Consider the following 12,664-nt stretch of genomic DNA (forward strand, 5'->3'; position numbering starts at 1 on the left):
TTTGCACAAAGAACTTTCCAGTGTGTTCCCACTCGTATACTCTTCTGCAAAGCTTTCTGTAGTCAGTTTGAGCTGAACTGTCTTCAGTGCCTTGGAAGCTGCCTAGGAGGGAACTAAATTTCAACCTGGCTGCCTATCCGGGACCTGATTTTCAGACTGAGTTGCAACTTTTTAGTGGATCACAAACTCTCCTTCTGGGGACATCGGGTTTCTGGCAGCTTCTGCCCTCAGTACTGAACCAGCAGTCCACTCACAAGGAGGGAAAGGCTTCTCAGTGACAGGAGAGTAATAGAAAAGGACCACAAACTCTATCTACATGGACCTTGCTCAACCTCCTACTGCACTGCTCTGTGTGTAAGACAAGAAAACATGCAACACTGGGACTCTATGTTAATCTACCAGCACGTGATTTAGGGGTTTAGCATCATATTTTCATTGCTGTTCATAATGAGTCTAAATTGTGGAAAACAAAAAAAAGGGCCTATATATTCAGATTAAGAAATCTGGCAAAAATATGTGTAGCATATTTTTGAGACATTTTTATCCAAAATTAATAAAATGTACTCTTCGATTTAAAGACATGTGAATTCGTTTGCTAGGGCTGCCATAACAAAGTACCATATACTAGGTGGTTTAAACAACAGACATTTATTATCTTGCAGTTCTGGAAGCTGGAAGTCTGCGATCAAGTGTCAGTGGGGTAGTTTCTTCTGAGGCCTCTTCTTGACTTGCAGATGGCTGCCTTCCCCCTCGGTCTTCATATCTCTCCTCTGTCTGTGCCTGTGTCCAAATTTCCTCTTTTATAAGGACTCCAGTCATATTGGATTAGGGTCCACCCTAAAGACCTAAACTTAAATTACCTCTTTAAAGACCCCATGTCCAAGCACGGTTACATTCTGAGGTACCAACTTAGGAACTTGATAGGGGACACAGTTCAGTCTGTAACTGTGAATTTCAATCTGTGGAGGTAGAGCAATTTATTGACTAAAGATACACGGAGTGCTGTGGCTCGGGCATGTGTATCATACCATAATTGTGTGCCAGACATACAGAAAGTCACCACTAGGGGTGGCTACTTGGCCAAGTCCTCAAAAGACTTCACCCTCTTTCTGTGTAGTATAGTCCTAAACTTAACAAGTAAGAGTGTCTAATGTTACCACAAAAAGAAAGGGTATGACAAGTACTCAAGAAAGAAGGAGAAATATAAATGCTAAAAGGCTGGTCCTGGAATTAAGAATAAGGCCTTCTGAGTGCAGCAAGTTTCAGTGCACATGAAATTGTGTTAAACTTAGTGATCAGTTTGCATGTTTTTAACATAAACAATGTTGTAACTCAATATATATTCCAGTCTTTCCCATCAACAAAGCACCTTAATAAATAGGAATAGCAAAATTATGAGGAATAAAGATTTTCCATAATATCTTTAGAGCTTGAGGAAGTACTCAGAAAGACACATCAGATTATGTGCCATTAACTATGCTCAAGGAAAACTTGTTTTTGAGTAATTTCTTCTGTGAGTCGTAAACCAAAGGCTCTGCAGGAAGCACAGACTCATTCTTTGAAGAGTAGAACTATTAATTTGTTATTCCCAGGGCTAAGTTTTAAGAAATTAATTTTTTACAATGTTTAGAAATTCTGATTGTTTGAAATTTTCATTTACAAGTATTTTTAAAATACTTTTTTTTCTTCTCTCCTTAAAATTCAGCTGATGGTTTTTGGAATCTTTCTGTGCCTGGATGCGTTTTTGTATGTGTTCACCCTGCTTCCTTTAAGAGTTTTCCTGGCACTATTCAGGCTCCTCACTTTGCCTTGCTATGGCTTAAGGTAAGTTTAAGATCATTAACTATTGTAAATGTATAGTATTTCTTTATTTTTAATACTTGTAGTAGTTGCAAAGTAAGAATAATTCATACAGTTTCATCCACACTTTGGCCCTTCTTGTGTACACTGTTTACCTTTTTAATGGATATTATATAATATGTTTATATAATATTATACTTTTTATATACTTATTTTTTTCCAGAATTGTTTTGAACCGAAACTTTGCTTTAGCCAGTAAAATAATGTTAATGCTGGAGGCTTTGTAGCAGTGTAGAAAGGACCTGGGAATGAAAGTCAAAGACCTACTTACCACGTTCCTAAGTCACCAGGGCCTTTATTTCCCCGAAGTCCTTGGGCCTCGTAGGCATCATGTGTAGAAAGGACAGGGTTCTAGGCTGGAGTGGGAAAGGAATCTCCTCAGGAGCTCTTACTACAAGGGTTCCTCCATTTCATTTGAGAATCATTGTTGTAATGGTCTGTGGAGCCTTAGTTACTGGTTATAGATGAGACTGATTTGTGAGAGTGGAAGAACTCTGGAAGACCACTGTCCCATGGGGAGGATCAGATAGCCTGACCCGACATTGACTGTTTTGTGAGCTGTGCACAACTGCCTGACTCCTCTAAGTGTGCTTCCCCATCAGCAAAAAGGAGCTATTGAGAGCTCAGCATCTTTTACCACAAAGATTGGAAGATGTAAAAAAAATACCCAGCATAGTACCTGGATCACAGTAGACCAGAACAGATAATCAATTTTCTTCTTTTTCTTCTCTACCAAAACTAAGAATAGTAAGGTGAAGGTGTTAAGCTTACATGAAGCTTAATGCTTTATTGGTCTTGAGGTTAAAAGCAAGTTTGGCTTTTATGGTTTTCTTTCTTTGTATAGTTATACCAGTGTGTCTCCATTCTGTATATGGTCCCTCTTTACAGCATTTTTATTTAGTTCTTATCATAAATGTCAAAGTTACGTTTCTGACATGCATCAGTTTTCTGAATACATTTCATTCTGTGAAAATTCTAAAATGCTAAAATGAACAATAATTTGTGAGGCTTCATTGAACTCTGGTGACTGTTCCATGGTGTATAAAATATATAATTAATAAAATATTTTAACCATAGCAATTGGGTTAAAAATTAGTGGTTGATATACACAATTATATGGTTTTTTTAAAAAGACTAAAACCATGAAAGATTCTTTTTTAAAGTAGTAAATGAGCGTATACTTGATATTTGGTAACACATATGGTCTTTTTAAAAATAAGACTTAGTCAGTTTTGATAGAAATTCCTCCCATTATAAATTGGAATAATTATGATGATGATCACATTATAAAAGGATTAAAAATTCTTGTTTTTCAAGATTACATGGAGTAAAACAATTATAAAACTTCAGCTCCTGTCATTGTTACATGCTATATTCTGTAACTTACTTGCCTTCCAGGATAACAGTGAATTAGTGTGACATATTTTATTAGTCACAAGTTAATCAAATGAGAAGGTAGTTTTAGAAATTTAGTCATTTAAGTTATTTCTAGTACATCCTTTTTTCTTTTAGGAGAAATTTTAAGAAGGCCTTATTATTAACAAACTTTTTTAAAGGCATTTGTAGCATAGTACATTAATACTAACGAAACCTAACCACAATAACCACAAGAAATAAACTATTTTCTTTTGTCACTATTGGGAGCTTCATAACATCATGGCATTTTAGTTCATTTTCAGAAGACCAAAATACAATCTAATAAAACATTACTAAATATACATCTTTATTTGGAACTGCATAAAGCGAATAGACACGTGGAAATTTAGATAAAGTCAGGTGAAACACATGATAGAAAATTACTAATACTGCTGGATGTGGTGGCTCATGCCTGTAATCTCAGCACTTTGGGAGGCCCAAGTAGGGGGATCGCTAGAGGCCAGGAGTTCAAGACCAGCCTGGGCAACATAGTAAGACCTTGTCTCTACAAAAAAATTAAGAAATTAGCCAGACATGGTGGCACATGTCTGTGGTCCCACCTGCCCCAGAGGCTGAGAGGTTGGAGAATCACTTGACCCTGAGAAGTCAAGGCTGCAGTGAGCCATGATTATGCTACTGCACTCCAGCCTGGGTGATGGAGTGAGACCCTGTCTCAAGTAAAGAAAGAAAATAAACTAATACTATGTAGGACTTTTCACATCTACATTATGAGCTACATTACTTTTTAGTTATTCTTTGATCAACAGTGTGCAACAAGTTCATGTTCTAGCCATCTTTATGTGGATGGCTTTTAAAGACATGTCATGTGCTCAGTGGCTGTTGGCACAATGTGATAAAACATTAAAATGATAGATAAGCTAATGACTATATTCCTTCTGGAGCGTTCCCTTCCTTGGGCATTGGTTAGCACACATATGAGGTCTACTAAGTAAGAGTGGTGATTTGCCAATGATCCCAAGGGTCTCTCTTTGGGGACAGTTGTTTGAAGTTCCACCTTGTTATATTGTACAGGCATCTAAAACTGTGCTGCACTCAAGTTCATTTCTGCATAGCCCCTGTTACATGGAAGAACAGGGCATGTAAAATAGTGTTAGAATTCTGAGTCTTTTCTAGACCAGCACGGTGGTACACACCTGTCGTCCCAGAACTTTGGGAGGCCGAGGTGGGAGGGTAGCTTGAGGCTGGGAGTTAAGACTAGCCTGGGCAACATAACAAGACCCTGTGTCTACAAAAAAATAAAAAATTAGCCAGATGTGATGGCACACACGTGTAGTCCCAGCTACTTGGGAGGCTAAGGCGGGAGGATTCCTCGAGCCCAGGAATTCGAGGCTGCAGTAAGCTGTGATTGCACCACTGCATTCCATCCTGGGTGACACAGCAAGATTCTGTCTCTTAAAAAAAAAAAAGGTCTTAAAGTGTTGGTTCTGAAAATTAAAAGGTGTTGCAGGGAACTGGGAAATCTTATCTCTTCCAGTATTGACTTTACTAGTGGTTAATGATCCCTACCTCTAACCTGTTTTAGATATTTTAAGATTTTTTTTTTTGTAGCACATAAGGTAATTGCTTTCTTACATTAGTTTGAAATACTTTGAATCTAAATTTGTTTGAGTAACATTTGAAAATAAGGTGTTTTCTACTTTCAAAGTTAAGCTAAAATGACACTAGAGGGCAGCCTGTTACACACTACATTTAAGACTCCATTGAAGATTTCCCCTGCAAACACTTCTTGCTATTTCTGCTTTGGAGTAACTGAAAAATTAATTTCATGCTATCACTAATAAATACTTACATGCATAAAAAACATGAAATGCAGTTAAAATTATATAACAGTTTCAGCAGTTTTAAATGATAGGAGTTTAAATGAAACTTACATTTTCATTTAAATTTTAAATGAAATGGAGTTCAGGCAATTTTAAATGCCTTGAGGATAGCCAAGTTACACAGAATAGGAAAATCCTGCCTAATGTCTTAGTGCCTTAAGTATGGTTTGTTAAAATTGAGTAATTTGTGCTTACAGTAATATAGTTTGCAGTTTTTGTTTCTTTGAGCAATTTAGAAAATATCTCTTTGAGCATTATTTTTAAAGTCACAAAACTTGAAATATTTGATAAGGTGAAGGTTACATTAAACAAAGCTATTGTTAATGTTAAGTCTAAGACCTTTCAAATATTTTAGGAATATAAAAATACTTTTTAGGTTTACCAAATGATTATTTAGAAATAGCCAGATTTTGCCTTCTGATAGCTTTTATTCCAGTGTTTTCTACTTCGATTAAAGATTATTCGATTTGTCTTGCCTATAGTGATGTCATGTTCCATCCTTTTCAGCAAGCAAAAAGTGCTCTTTCCTTCAGTCTGACTTTGTTTCAAAGAAATAAGAAGAAGTGAAATAGACCAGCAAAGAAGTTGATTGCAGTTTTTTAAGTAATGGTTTCTTTTTTCACTCTCCTGTATTTCAGTCTTCTTTCCATAAAAACTTACTGTCTTCCTAGTCTCTTTGTTCTTTGAAATTGTTTTCACAAAAGGGAGGAAACAGTCCATTTGTCAAATTAATCATGATGCTGACATGGAAACAGTTAACTCTTTGCAGTCTCTAGAACTGTTTGGTTCAGTATCATTTCAGTAATGTAAATTATTGCCTTCTTTTTATATTGGAGATTAGTGTTCTCACCTCATCTGTTTGCAGATTTACATCTTGTACAGCATTTGTGAGAAGCTTTTTAAAGCACATATACCCCCGTGTTCTCTGCTTCATAACTTAATATTTGAACCTATTTCTAGATCTTCTGCAAACTTGTCATGGTTTTTGACTTAAGTAAAATAAAGACCCTGTCCCTTCACTAAGGTGGAGGACAAGGGTGGTTCTACAGTCCTTAAGTAAACCCAGCCTTCATCATGATGGCTCATCCAGCAGGGTGTTTTGCTGGCTTTGACCCTGTTATTAAAGCACTGTTCATTATGAGATGTTGGCAGGGTAATTATCTGGAGTCGTATTTATATGTGGTGTTTGCCAAGGATGCACTCCCTCCCTAAAAGTTTATGTCTGTCCTCGGTGATCTGAAGAATACTTCATTGAAATTGTTTCTGATGAATTAACAACCTTGAAAAATCTTTGCCCCCAAATGTTTTGTTGTAGACTTAAAAAAAATTAGAAAATGCATCTAAATTATTTAAAAGCAGATTCACTTATGTATATCTTCCCTCTTTCCCAGATAAGAGTAGTTGTCATTTTAGAAATCATTTGAGAAACTTCTTGAACTAGGATAATCTTTTTAATGATTCCTGGCATATAAAACAGAACAGAGTTTTGATTTATTCTATGAAGTATCTATTCCTTGAAAGAATAATACAATTTTTGTTTTCCAGAAAAGCAGACTGCTTTATATTATGTTAGAGGTACCAAACATCCTTTTTCCCAATTTACTTGTAGAATTAAATGAAAAATAGCTAATTATGTACCTTTGATTTACCTGGCATTTTTGTCAGCCCTCTATTCTCCTAAAATTGGTGACTTCGTTTTGTGCTTTAGAATTCTTAGTCACATGAGTTAAAAGTTAAAGAAGATTATAGAGAAAAATGATATAGCCTGGTACCAAGAACTGAGTTATTGTTGAAAAAACTTTACTGAAACATTTTAGAAAGTGATAACTTGAGTTGAACAGGCTTAAGTAATAAATGCCGGAGTGCTTTTTGGTTTTTGTTTTTTTACCATTAGAGCAACTAAAATATGTGTGAGCAAATGTTCTTACCCCTGGCCCGGCTTTAGGCGTAACTCTCACATGAGGCTTCACAGGCTTTTATTTTTCTTGGTTGAAGAGGCAATGGCATCATTTTCTTTTGAGAATTTATCCCATGGGAGAGCTCTTGTCTCCCAGAATTATGAATTTCAATTGCTTGAGAGTTTCCTAACCTTTTGAGTTTCCTTCTTATGCCTTACCTCTTTAGAAATAGTTCTACCCAAGATTAACTTCACCTGTATGTTATAATAGATTTTTCTCTTTTTAGACAAAATTAAGCCTTGATTTTGGCCTAAGGGATTGATGCCACCACTGTAGCACAAGTAGGGAGAGCTCTTGGTAACTTTCTCTAGGGAAACAAATATGCCTTTTACTTCTTTTTACCAGGGCTGATCTATGTGGCTTATTTGTTGAGAGCAATATATTTGTTGTTATTAAAAAGTCTTCGTAACGCCAGGTTTTATTGTCCCGTTTCCTCACTATGGAGCTCTAAGTAGCGTAGCAACATTACAACCTTCTCTCTTTCTTTCTCTCTCGTAAATCAGACCGAAGGGAGGAGCACTTTCACTTCCTTTATAGAATGGAATGTGGTGGCACAGGGACTCCTTGTGGTGAGTAAACCCTGATTTTTCCTTCTATACTCTTGGCCAAATTGACATTCATTAAATGCAAAAGTAAACAGGATAGGCAGACATAGCCATTAGCTAAGAAAATGTGGATCCCTGTCCTTTTCAAAATAGCATCTTTACTTGGTCTTAAAGCTTTGTCCACATTTCTTTGTGAAGGATTTGACTGTGATTTCACCTAACATGAAAATCCACTCAGAAGTGATCTTTACACATATTAGCTTAGACTTAGCAAATACCTCATCCCCAAAGCCACAGAAATTGGCTGAGCTTAATTCCTTCCATATAAGCAGTTTTTATTTTGCATTACTAAAATTGTGAACATAGCTTTATAAAAACAGGTTTTTTTTTTTTCTAGTATAGTTTGAAATTAAAGTTTAAGAAATGGTTTGAATCATTCCATTTATGTTAAGTATTTATTTTTCTGTTACATGTCAGTCAAACTTAAAATTTAAGATACTTAATTTTCTAATTGAGTAAAACATCTTGATTTCACTACTTTATTCCAGTTTACTTTAAAATTATAAAAGGACTTCACTTTCAAAAATAAAACCATATTAAGTATTTTGCATTTTTATTTCAGTAGTGCTTGTGTTTCTTCACTCTTTCAATTATACCACAAATGGCTGAAAATAGAGAGAGCGAGAGATCTAGTCTATGTATTTTGTAATGAAATAACTCATGCTAATATTCTGGCATGTTTCAACACTGATTTGCAATAACTATGCTGGGATTCTCCCATTTTTCTCGCTCATTTTTGGTGCCATGTCTTCCTTCTTGATCTTTCTGTCCACTACCAGATTTTACTTTAATCACAGTTAGCGTATTATCTTCCACTAAAGAGGAGAAGGAGAAAGCTTACCCTTGATCGTCTTTCTCTACTCTATAATTCGGTTTCTCTAAATCTATGAGCCCTTCGAAACAACTGGAGATGCTCTAATTGGTAAATTGTATAATGTAAAAGTGTACAGTTGCTAAAAACACAATGGAAATGGAAATGTTTGTAAGGATAAAAAATAAAATTTAGGAATGTAGTGAATTTGGTTTCTCTAAGGTTGGTTTTACTAGAAATTTTTAAAAGAATTCTGTTTAAATGTCTTGTTTTGAAAAATGTTTAAGTTCTATTAAATATCTGATGTAATACTACTTGTGTGATGACATACACCCAAAGCTGCAAATTAGATTAGCGGGTTTTTTACTTTGCCCAACAGTATATTTCACTCGTTTATGCTTTCGTATGGGATTTTCATCATTTGCAAGGTGAATTGCCAGTAACCACCACTTAGCCATTTATAAGAACTTTAGCATGAAAGTATTTTTCAAAAGCCAATTCAGGGTTGAATAACAGGGCCTTGGATAAGCTTCTTAGGGAGTTTGAAGTGCTTATCAGATAGTCATCTAAAAATATCCTGGCAGAGAAGGAACAAATAAGCTGATTGGTTCAAGTTGTTTTAACCAGGTAAACTTATTTGTGAGGTTAGGTCTTTTCTTAGAAAGAGGCTGTGGTACATACAGCTGTCTTTTAAGATGCCACCTTAGAAATGATTTTTTATTTTGGCAGCCTTTCTTTTTTGTTAACAAGGACATTTATATGAAAACAAGACTCTTTCCAGGTGCGGTGGCTCAAGCCTGTAATCCCAGCATTTTGGGAGGCTGAGACGGGTGGATCACCTGAGTCAGGAGTTCAAGACCAGCCTGGCCAACATGGTGAAACCCCGTCTCTACTAAAAATACAGAAAAAAGAAAAGAAAGAAAGAAAACAAGACCCTTGTTTTTAAAGGTTCTGCTTCTTGTATTCTTTATTTGAATAGTATTCCTTAGTTCTGAAAATCACAGTCATCCCTGCAGCAACCAATTATGATGTTAGCAATGGATGGAACACTTTCACCAGAGCAGGGGGTGCACAGAAAGCAGTGAATTCAATATGTGTATATCATATACATATCATATAGTCCAGGTTTTTTTGCATTCATTTTTAGAAATAAAGACCAAGTGATAGATAGGTTTGTTTTTTTGTACAGCAATTTATTCAGATGAGATTGCAATATAGTGATAAAGTATGCAGTGTTAAATTTTACAGAAAGATAATAGGTTCTGAGTTGTTGATTCCTGCAAGTTTAGAAGTTCTGTTTTAAAAAGTCCAGAATGCAGATGGTTCTGAAGAGCGTGCCTTCTGGAGCCAGATTGCCAAGTGTCCATCCCTGCTGCACCATGTGGGAACTTAGTCACTGTGCAACCACAGGCATGTTCTTGACTGTCCCTTGGCTCATTTGTAAAACTGAGATGATTAAATAAATAGGATTATTGTGAACACTAAAAGGAATATATGTGGATTATCTAGAATAGTGCCTGCCACATAGTAACTGAATTGTAGCATTAGGTGTTTCTACAACTTTTCTTTGTTAATTTGTCAGCTTGGTTCAAAAAGTGTGGTATTATATCATTTTGGGATATGTATTTCCAATGTTTGGTAGATCTAATTTCTAACTATGGCTTGTATTAAATATACTGTTCCTTCATTGATATACTAACACATTGTTCTTTGATTCCAAATATGTATATAAAGAAACACAATTGGATATATACTTAAAAACCCTTTGTCTCTTAAATAAAATTGCTCTGACTGAGATCACTCAACTAAGTACATGCCATCTAATACCAAAAGCTCTAAGTATAGTTTTCTACTTAAATTAGGTATCAAAATTATTTTTGTAATTAATACAAGTTAATACTACCCTACTTTTAGTTCGTATCATTTTCTTTAATTTATAAACATGATTTACAGTCTTTGAACACAAAAGCCCATGACTGTTGGTGATGTGTGACTTTCAATATATGCTGAGCTGTGCCACACTTCTGAGTGGGGGCTGGTGGCTCACCATTTGTTCCCTGCAGCCCAAGTGGAGACAGTCATACCAAGGCCAGGAGCTCACAAGTGTTCAAAATGTCTCCTCTTCTCAGTGTTTGGATGAGAAATATGTTTAAGGGATCAAGATCCAATTCTTGGCAGGTATAATAGGTCTTCCATTTTCAGTCTTGTAGGGATGGAGGCAGGAAATTACCTTGATATTCAGAGAGTCCTTGGCAGAGATCTGTGCTCTGGGCTGGTTGGCTGGGAGTTAGGAGATGAAGGGCATTCTTTGTTCTCTGAGGAGAAAAAGGTCTCTCTCTTTCTCTGTGGGAGAAAAAGGAACAGCATTGGATAAAAGAAAGTCATGGTGAAAGAGAAATAATGATAGAGATTGATCAACTTTGTCCTTGATGCAATTTTTCCCAAAGCCTTAACTTCAACTGCTAAGAATAATTTTACTTGGCTTTCCATACCCATCTTAAGTCGTGTGATCTGACTTAGACAAATTCTGACCTCTCTCTCGTTTAGGCTCATTGGTCCAGCCCAGTGTATGTCCAGCCACCTTTAGCCCTTGGTGAACAGTCTTCACAGAATTTGCCTGCTTTCAGAACTTCTGCAGTATCTTACATTCTGTCTGTAAATAGATCAGCCAAATTCATATCTAACTGAAAACATCATACAGTGCACATTGTAGAAAGCAAGAATGAGTTTCTGTAACAACTGCTCACAGGATTGGTAGAGCATCATTGTGACTTTATAAAGCAATGTTTCAAGTAACAGTTTGGAAGATTTACAAATTCCTTGTTAAACTCCACAAAGATCTTTGAAGGAAAAGCATTAGGAAAGAGCTCTGGAGAATATGTAGCCAAGGAATATCAAATACATTGGTGACTCAGACGGCCAATGGCCAGTTAGAAAATGAGCCCACCCCTGTATTGTTGCTTAGAACATCGTCACAATTGGTGGAAATGAAGAGATTCTGCAGCTCCTAAAAAAATATACTCGGGCTGTTTTATTGATTGCACTATGCATAAAAACTGCCAAAGCAAGAGGCAGCATTTTCCGTCCTGAGGAGTCAGCCTACGACAGGCAAAGAGAACGTATCTTTCCCATTCTTGTCACAAGAATTTTAAATCCAGTGGAAGAAATCTTAATTTCTTCTTTTCTAATGTATTTTTTGCTCTGTCTTATTAAGATGGTTCCTTTCACAATTTTGGTTTAGCTCCTTATACTCTAACCTCAGAAGTAAGGAGTGATTATTCTGCTCATATTAATTATGAAAAAAAATTTCGACTGAAATCCCATAGGACTAACATCTGTAATACAAAAGCTGTCCTATAAACCAGTACAAAAAAGATAGGGAGTGTTCACATGAAATATAAATAACTGTTAAATATGTGGAAAGATGTTTAGTTTCCTAATGATAGAAATTAACGTTAAAACTACACTGTGTACAATTTTCCACCAATGAGACTGGCAAAGATCCAAAAGTTAGTCAAACACTGTATCAGTGCCCTGGGCTACAGGCTTTCTCATGACATTGCTAGTTAAGGTATAAACTGTACCCTGTACAGCGGGCAGTTCAGCTGTTTCTGTCAAAATTTCAAATGAATATAACCTTGGAATTCCAATTTCAGGAATTTTTCCTACAGATACACTTTCATATATGAGACATGGCATGTACATTGCATCATGGCTTATAATTGCAAAAGACTACAAATCTGTCAGTGGTACGTTAAATAAGTTATAGTTCATCCACATAGTGGAACACTATGCTGCCATAAAAATATGAAGTCCTGATGAACTTGTATGGAATATTATGCCATTAAGTACAAGATGCAGAGCAGTATGCATAGAATGTAGCATTGTGTGAAAAGGGCTGATCCAGCAGGCTACACGCAGAGATTCATGATTAGTTAAAGGTTTATGCCATATGCCATAATGGTGGAAATCTGTTGCTCGAAAGCACCCTATCAGTAGATACCTGCCCTCTGTGTTCATTTGTTAAGATTGCCAACATCTAATAGTAATTCTCACTTAAAATCTTTATATTCTATACTTGGACAGAAGATTTTACACTGTCGAGTAGTCATGTAGTTTAACTTCCCTTGTTTGAAGTTTTTAAAAGATCAACATAATTCTTATTTTTACCTT

At 36.0% G+C, this 12,664-nt stretch overlaps 1 protein-coding gene across 3 annotated transcripts in view; it reads left to right on the forward strand.

The window, feature by feature from the left end:
• The window catches only part of LOC105487900 (transmembrane anterior posterior transformation 1), a 79,239-nt gene that overhangs the window by 23,261 nt on the left and 43,314 nt on the right, over positions 1-12,664 (forward strand). For all 3 annotated transcript variants that reach the window (XR_011621443.1, XR_011621444.1, XM_071093831.1), the window contains exon 3: positions 1,706-1,824. Coding sequence is in view for 1 of the 3 variants with exons in the window: in XM_071093831.1 (XP_070949932.1) it covers positions 1,706-1,824 (119 nt within the window). In the remaining 2 variants the exon portion in view is untranslated. The remainder of the gene's footprint in view (positions 1-1,705; positions 1,825-12,664) is intronic.

This window comes from Macaca nemestrina, chromosome 3, assembly GCF_043159975.1.
Source record: "Macaca nemestrina isolate mMacNem1 chromosome 3, mMacNem.hap1, whole genome shotgun sequence".
Lineage (NCBI taxonomy): Eukaryota > Metazoa > Chordata > Mammalia > Primates > Cercopithecidae > Macaca > Macaca nemestrina.